The sequence below is a fragment of the Setaria italica genome, chromosome II (assembly GCF_000263155.2).
Source record: "Setaria italica strain Yugu1 chromosome II, Setaria_italica_v2.0, whole genome shotgun sequence".
Lineage (NCBI taxonomy): Eukaryota > Viridiplantae > Streptophyta > Magnoliopsida > Poales > Poaceae > Setaria > Setaria italica.
Genome location: NC_028451.1, coordinates 30,985,684 through 30,994,026, shown reverse-complemented (window position 1 = coordinate 30,994,026; position 8,343 = coordinate 30,985,684). Strand labels below are relative to the sequence as shown.

At 46.8% G+C, this 8,343-nt stretch overlaps 1 protein-coding gene across 2 annotated transcripts; it reads right to left on the bottom strand.

The window, feature by feature from the left end:
- Positions 1-211: 211 nt before the first annotated feature.
- On the bottom strand, positions 212-2,397 carry LOC101758443. 2 transcript variants are annotated; one of them, XM_004956791.4, is made up of 4 exons: positions 1,721-2,397; positions 1,013-1,083; positions 714-915; positions 212-635 (listed from the first exon to the last, which is right to left on the bottom strand). In XM_004956791.4, the coding sequence occupies exons 1-4, from the start codon at positions 2,078-2,080 to the stop codon at positions 444-446; spliced, it is 825 nt and encodes a 274-aa protein (XP_004956848.1). In that variant the 5' UTR covers positions 2,081-2,397; the 3' UTR covers positions 212-443. The 2 variants fall into 2 exon arrangements, with proteins under 2 accessions (XP_004956848.1, XP_004956849.1); XM_004956792.4 differs by having other exon boundaries at positions 723-915; positions 1,721-2,379.
- Positions 2,398-8,343: the final 5,946 nt, after the last annotated feature.

Below are 8,343 nucleotides of genomic sequence, written 5' to 3'. Positions count from 1 at the left end.
GTGCAGTACAACACCCTAAATATAAAGCACAATTTCTTTAAAAGCGTGCAAACAACCAGAAAAAAAATGTGACGCCAAACAAACAAAACGAAACAAAAACTCGACTACAATACCAGGCATTTAACCTCCAAACATACGATATATACAGCACTGGAAACTTAAGAGATCTTTTTCTTGATGATTGGAAACTATTTCCATGCACAAAAGCTAATGCAGTCAACCTGAAATCTGGACAGAATTCATTCATAGCATCACAATTCTCATGTCAAACTTGCATAAGATCAACCATCTGAATTTGTAGATCAGGCAGTGCACCATGGCACCATGCATACAACTATCCTTATCGATTGTTCCTGTACAAAGACTACTAAGCATTTGGGGGAATAGCAAGGGTAATCAATTATCATAGAGAATTGTTATTTCTTAACCAATCTATGGAAGGACTAGGCCTTCAATGCTAACCGGTCTTGCCAAGGGATTGTCCTCTTATCATCACTTGCCGGAGAATTTCCTGAATCCCTACAAACAGATAATTTGACATCGGCTGCAATCATCTCTTCATCCACCCCAACCTGATCAAAGTTATCAAGTTCCAGATGGCTCCTATGCCCCTGGTAATCATTCCCCTCATCATTCTGCAGACAAAGAGATGCCTTTAATAGCAAGAAACTTATACTAAAACTTTTCTCATACAGTTTACTTCATGAACTCACATCGCATACCATTGCAGAGCCTTGATTCAAGTCAAAATTTGGGTTTTTGCTGCAAGAAGCCCCTTCAGTCCTGGTCACATCATGATCAGCAAACACTGAAGCCCTTCCCAACGGAGATGGAACGTACCGAGCCTGCTTCTTCAGCTTGTAATGTGTCTTATTCGAACTCTTGGCAAAGGATCTGTGCTTCCTTTGCAGGAACCTTGCAACAGAAAGCAGTTTATACAGTTAGCAAAGCTGAAAGGTCGCAGTGATGTCAGTATGAAGTGATAAAAGCAAGAGCAAAGGAACTGTCATACTTGACTTCAGCAGCGAGGGCGAGCTTTGTCCGGTTTGCGCTCGCTAGCATCTTCTTCTTTGCTTCAGTCTCCTGCAGCAAACGATATATCAGCTTCAAGCCAACTGGAATCATACGGTAGCACCCGGTTGTAGGGCAACAAAGAATCATACAGTCAAACACACCCATTGCTAATAACATTAGATGAATAGCTGAATCATAGTCAATCCGTAGCACCCGGTTTCACGATAACAAAGAATCAGAGTCAAACACCCCCACTGCTAACAACATTAGACGAATAGCTGAATCATACAGTCAATCCCTAGCACCCGGTTTCACGACAACAAAGAATCGCACAGTCAAACACCCCCACTGCTAACAACATTAGATGAACAGCTGAATCATACAGTCACTCCCTAGCACCCGGTGTCACAACAACAAAGGATCATACAGTCAAATACTCCCTCTGCTAACAACATTAGATGAACAATCAAATCAACTCCCCAGTATTACTACCCCGCAATGACCAATCCAAGTACACGCTAAACATCGACTAGAACAGGGATAGCGCGAGAGATTGCAACCAAGCAGGAACGGCACACTAGTCGAGTAAACTAGTCGTGAATCCATTAACTAGGAGCAGCAAGAAAAGCAGAAGAAAAAAAGATTCGATGCTAGATTGAACAGGAGAAGTGAACTGCCAAGGGAAGACGGCGAGCGCGCTGCCCACCTCCAGCAGGTCGTTGTAGTCCCGCATGAGCGAGCGGAACCGACCCCCGGCGCCGGAGTCCCTCTCCGCATGCGCCGCCGCCGGCGGCCTCTTCTTGCCCTTGCTCCTCCGCACGAGCAGCGCCTCCCCGCCGCCGTCCATCGCGCCGGCGAGTCGAGGCGCGGCGAGGAACCCGGCGCCCTCGCTCGCGGCGGGGTCACGGGAGGCCGGGAGCGCGAGCACGGCGGCGGCGGAGGGTGGGCAGGGGAGGAGGAGGCCAGATCCAGACGGGGACGGGGAAGAGGAGGGGAGACCGGGGCCGCGTGGTGGTGTCAGCAGGGCGTCTCCTTTCCTTCCCCGCCCCCCACCAATATCATCCATCTATCCGGGGTGCGCTGCGGGCTGCGGGGGGCATCGCGTCGTGCCGGGGGCAGCAGGTCAAGGCAAGGCCGAGAAGGCGGGGCGCGTGAGGCCGGCCCGTGCTCCGGAGGGCCATTGGATTGGGTTGGAGTCGGGGGGAGAGAGGAGGGGAGGGGCACGCTGCGGGTGCTGGCTGGCTGGTGGCTTGCTGCTGGGTTCGGACGGGGAGCGGCTCGGAGTCGGAGTTGGGTGTGGTTGCAACGCCGCCACCTGTTTTTCCGGCATATCCAGGCGGTTGACGGTGGCAGCCCCCATGAGGCCATGAAGCTTGTGGTGCATGTTTTGGCGCCGTTTGATTGGTTGCGACTGTTTGTCTTCCTCTTTGGTGTTTACAGAGTACTTCCGCAAATTTGACGCATCTCCTCTCAAAAGCTTCAGTCTTTTCTCATCATCCTCGAGCTTCCATCACCGTGACACTGGATCGCTTGAGAAGAAGGTATTACGGCAATCGAGGACGACAAAGTAGGAGTTGCCCGCCTGGGAAAGCTTCTTTGCTCACTCGTACCTGCATTTTGCTTACGTCAGCCCAAAAGATGTCACCGTTTCTTTCCAATTGTGCCGGTGTGTTTGTGTTGACACTTGACACCTCAGATATGAGGCTATAGCATAATTTCACAAATGGAATTGCAACTTTTTTCCGAGGCTAAGGGCTTTCCTGCCAAACTGCGTCGTGCCAATCGCGGGCGCGCCCGTGCATATTTGGCGACCCCTTGGTTCGGCGCCTGCGCACTAGCGTGCCGACACGCCCACACCCGCACAGTAGCATTGCTAGTTCATTTTTACGCTCATGCGTTGGTGAACCGCAGGCGCGAGATCTAGCCGCCCGCGCGTTGGCTCACCTGCAGTGGGGGGTAGCCCTGGGCCAAAACCAACGTGCCCTGACTTTCGACGTGCACCTAGTTGTGAGTTTGGTTTGAGGTCATATTTTGTTGAAACCTCTCTTCGGTAATCCACAACTCTTACTACATGGTGTTTTTCTCTGGGATTCGTGTTTCATCCGTGTACCGCACTCACTACCACGCCTCATTTGTGTACCGCACGCTTCTACCACATGAGATCACGTACTCAAGTGTGGACCCCACTCACTTGGTCTCCTCCCCACTTTCTCTCAACGACGTCTATTCTCTTTTCTCTCTCCTCTTAAATGATTCGCCAGATTAGACCAATGAAGCCTGAGATGTTACTGGGTGTCCGGCATGACGAGCTTTAGAGGGAAAGGTATTATGTGTGAGTGGTGGCCCACAACTAAGATGTAGCACATAAGTGCGGGATTTTCACGCACCATCAACGCGTACCTCAGGGAGCTTGATGTGGATTGCAACGAGATGTGTTGGCATAGCAACGTGTGACAAGCTTTAGAGGGAAAGATATTATGTGTGTGTGGTAGCCCACAGCTGAGATCTAGCACATAAGTGCGAGATTCCCGCGCACCATCAACGCTTATCTCAAGGAGCTTTATTGCACCATCAACGCGTATATCAAGGAGCTTTATGTGGATTGTAACGAGATGTCGCATGCCAATAATTTTTCTTTTACTTTTTTTTCCAACTTTCTCCTTTTTCCTTCTTTCTAGAGAGTTCATAAATAAATTTTTCATAAAAGTTATATCAATAACATTTTTAGAAAGTTGGTAAATAAGTTATGTGGGAGAATACAATAAAAAAATATTCTTCATTTTTAAAAGATTATATGAATAACCATAAAAACATTTTTAGATAAGTTATTAAATAATTTTATGGAAAAGTTTAGATCAAAGTTTCTTGTTTGTACCATGCACCGGTGAGGCTGGTGGTTCAATGGTTTGATGGTTCAACTAGTGGTTTGACCGGTTCAACTAAACTTCATATTTTAGGTATGTTTTCAACTGTCACAAAGAAAAGCTTAGGCCATGTTTAGTTACCTCCCAACTTCCAACTTTGACACTATGCAAAAAGAAGATTCTCCATCACATCAAACTTGCGGTACATGCATGGAGTACTAAATATAGACGAAATTAAAAACTAATTGCACAGTTTTATTGTACTTTGCGAGACGAATCTTTTGAGCCTAATTAGTTAATATTTGGACAATAATTCACAAATACAAACGAAACGCTACAGTGTGCTACAGTGCTGGCACAGTAATTTTGCATCTCCCAATTTGGCCAACTAAACAAGGCCTTAGTCAGATGGTTAGAAAAAGCAACTCTGTGGAGGGGGCGGAGGTTTGAATCCCCTTGGCTCTCCTTTTTCTGCCATCCACGGCTAGTTTATATGATTATGGGCCTTTACGAATGTGCTGGCTTGGCTGATGGCGCATGTTCGACCGGAATATGCCTATTCACGATTTTTTCGGTTGGACCGGTTAGATGGATATGACGTGTGAATCCCAGGATGTTCATGATGTATGAGCGTACAAGAGTGGCAGATTTAAATTCATTTTCTATTTTGAAATTGAGTTAGGTACGTTGTACTACAAAGGGGATGTGTATTGTGTGTGTGCTGGGGTATCTGGCAAGGGGTCGGAACAGCCGTATTCCAGGAAGGCTTCGGGGCTGATTTTACCGGAATTTTCGACAGGGTGTCAGAATGCTTCGATACTGGGAGTCTGGTGCCTACTTCCTTTGCTTGCTAGAGTATCTGGCACGGGTCCGGAACATCCTTGTTCCGGCAAGGTTTCGGGATTGATTTTACCAGAATTTGTGGTAGGGTGCCGGAGTCTCTGGTACTGACCTGGTTCTGTTGTTTTCGTTGTGGTGCCAGACTATCCGACACAGATCTAACCAGCGGAGGTTGGGATATATATACCCCTTCACTCCCTTCACTGCTACTGAACCACCATGGGACAAACACACTCTTGAGCATTCACTGCTACTGAAGCACCATGAGACAGTCCTTGAGAGACTTGAGAAGGAGTTTGAGGGAGAGAGAGCTTGGATTTGGGTGTGTGAGCTTCATCTCCGACTCTTGAGCACTTGAAGCATGTCCGATTGTCGATTCGCGTTTGTTACTCTTGGAGCTTGGCTCCTATATGGCTAGATGTCATCGTGGAGCACCCAACGCTTGTGGTTGTGCCCTGGACGCTTGTATTGCCCATCCTCTCTGAGGATATTATAGTGAGTAACCTTAGCTTGACTGGTGGGTCGCTAAGGGTGAGGGTAGGGTTGGTGGCTCAACCCGGTCTTAAAAAATGCACCTCAATAGGGACATAGCTTCTGGTGGGGAGTGAACTTCGGTAACTAATCTCTTGTCTTGTGTGATTTGTACTTGTCTTTGTTCATTACTTGTTCTTCGTTGAATTTCCTAGATTAGTCCCAATCTACTCGTGCTGCAGGTTTTTTAAATCATCTCTAGACTATTTGCTACCTTTCTATTCAAGTGGTTTCAGCTAAGTGGTTCCCAACTTTGAAATCTCGTACTCACTCTTTTCACTCATCAGATATGCTGGCAACCTGCCGGATACTCTGATATCCGATAGGATACTGGAAGCCTATTCATACTACAAGAAATCTCCCGGTCTATGACGAATCAAAAAGTGTCATAAACGTGTGTTTTCATCATAAACCGTCATTTATGATGCGGGAGTGATGAAAACCCTTCGTCATTTCTCGAGGGTTATAACCACGACTAGTGACATTTCTTATTTCAGTGTGTCACTAAGATAATGATGAATGAAAAATCATCCCACGTGTCGCCATAAAATTGTTTCAGAGGTTGCGCCAAGTTGGACAAGAATCCAACGTGGCTCCGACGTGGCAGGGGTGTTATGACGATTTCGGTTCGTCACAAATTGAAGCCCGATCCATGTAAGAGCCTTTATGAGCCCAATTTTGTTGGACCATTTTTAGCCCATTTTAGATTTCCGCACTATTTTTTGGGCCAAAAATATTTGTTGCACGCCAGACCTTTTTTTCAGGGCCCTAGCCCATCTAACGAAGAGCCACTATTGTATTTCGCACAACCATATTGGGCCTTTTTTCTGGGCCCTAGCCCATTATTGCATTTCGCAATAATATATTCAATTTTGGCTATTGATCATCATCACAATCACAGACATAAAAAAGGTCATTTTCAACTTCCATATTGTTCACATCACAATCAATGAATAGTTCACCAGCAACAATAATGTAACATACAACAAGTTAAGCATCAACAATGCAACATAAAACAAAAGTTCATCATCAATAAACAACAACTTCACCAGCAAAACACTTTAGTTGTGGGGAGGGTTCACCTGGCTTTGGCTGGTGCTGAAGTTTATCAGGCTAGAAATCAGAGAATGCAACTGCTTTGTGGTGTTCTTCAAAGCTTTGAGCTCTTCTGTCTGAGACTTCAATGTTGTTTCTTGTGTTTCAGCCCTCAATCTTAATGCACCCATCTCAAACTCCTATTCAGCAATCTTTTCCCGAAGTTGTGCCCCCTTGTTTCCACTCTCAAGATCAGCTTGTTGCCTATCTATTATGTCTCTGAAGCCCTGAGTGGCTCGAAGTTGTTTTACATAGAAATGGAGAAAATGGGCTACATGGTGATTATGGCTAAGCGTAAGCTTCGCATTATTTTCAGAGTCATGACATAATAGTGCCAACGTCGTACCTCTTCGGGACATGCTTGAGAACAAAGAGTCAACAAGAAGAATGGGGAAATGGGCTGCAGAGCTGGTAGAACATGTCATCAAATTCGTTCCGAGGAGTGCCATAAAATTGCAAGTATTGGCAGACTTCGTCGCAGACTGGACGCCAGCATCATCACACAGCGAAGGCACAATCACTGAACCAGTGTGGGAAATCCAGTGTGATGGAGCCTACTGTCATGCAGGAATGGCGGCTTCAGCAGTTTTGAACTCACCATCGAGCATCAAGCTAAGATATGCATTGAGATTGAATTGTGAGAATTGCACCAACAACGTAGTAGAGTATGAAGGCCCCATGGTGGGCGCCAATGTCGGTGTTTTATACCAGCCATCTACCAAGGGGTACCCGAGGTAGCAGAATGTGTAGCGGGGGATCGCCGGACCTGGAACTTGAAGGTAAAAGCGAGGACACAAGACACAGATTTATACAAGTTTGGGCCGCCGGAGTAGCGTAATACCCTACGTCCTGTTTAAGGGTGATTGTATATTGCGCCCTGCGCTTGGGTGTTGAGGTGTGACCTGCCGAGCTAAGTACCCCTGCCCTCCTTTATATACTCCAAGGGGTAGAGTACTAGTCGGATTACAAGGAGGAGTCCTAGTAGGATTACACGGGATGAGTCCTAGTAGGATTATAGGGGAATCCTAGTAGGAGTTTGACTTCTTCCTTCCTTGCAGGTATTGGGGATGTATCCCCGACACCTCCTGCCACTTACACGGCTACAGTGGCCGGTCATCACCACCAACTTGCGCGGCTACAGTGGTCAGCCGCCGTATGCGACTCGCGTGCTCGGCTATAGTTGCCGACCGCCGAATCATCGATGGGACCCAATGTCAACCACCCTTTCCCAGTAGCAGTACCAACAAGACGCACAAGACGCAGAGACAAGATAGGAAGACGGCGTCTCCAGTAGCTCCTCCCGCTTTCTTGTTTTACCTTTTTTTACCTTTCTTACTCCTAGCTCATTTTGTAACCCCTGTGTCCTCCTTACACGATAAAAGGGGACCAGGGGGCCCGAGGGAGGGGGGGCGGTCGGAGGCCCGAACAACGGAACAACACCGAACGCACACAACAGCTCTCGTAGAACCCTAGCGCTCAAGACACTTTGGGTATCGGCAAACACCCATAGAGACCTGGGAACCAGCTTCCCTCTCTCGCCCGTTTGTAGCCCCTACGGCAAACTTGGTACGAGTAATACGAGCAGCCACCCATACTGGATGTAGTGCTATTCCTGCCCAAACTAGTCTAATGCTCGTGTCCTCCCGTACAACCATCCGAGCCTAACGCACAGAGAAAACAAATTTACTAAGCCGATAGTCTCGACCCGTGATTCTTGACACCGACACCCATGTTATGGAATGGTGTTGAACAGAAAAGGTTCCCTCTCTTTTTAGAGTGCCTGCCATTTCTCTGTATCTAACTAGATTGTACTCCCTCAGTTTCAAATTATAGGTCATTTTAGCTTTTCTAGATTTATAGATTTTGCTATGTATGTAAACATGGTGTATATCTAGATACATAGCAAAAACTATGAACATAAAAAAGCTAATAATTTTGGACGGAGGTGTAAGGAAAATGGCTCTAGGCCATAATGATTTCGGTGATCAATGACAACATA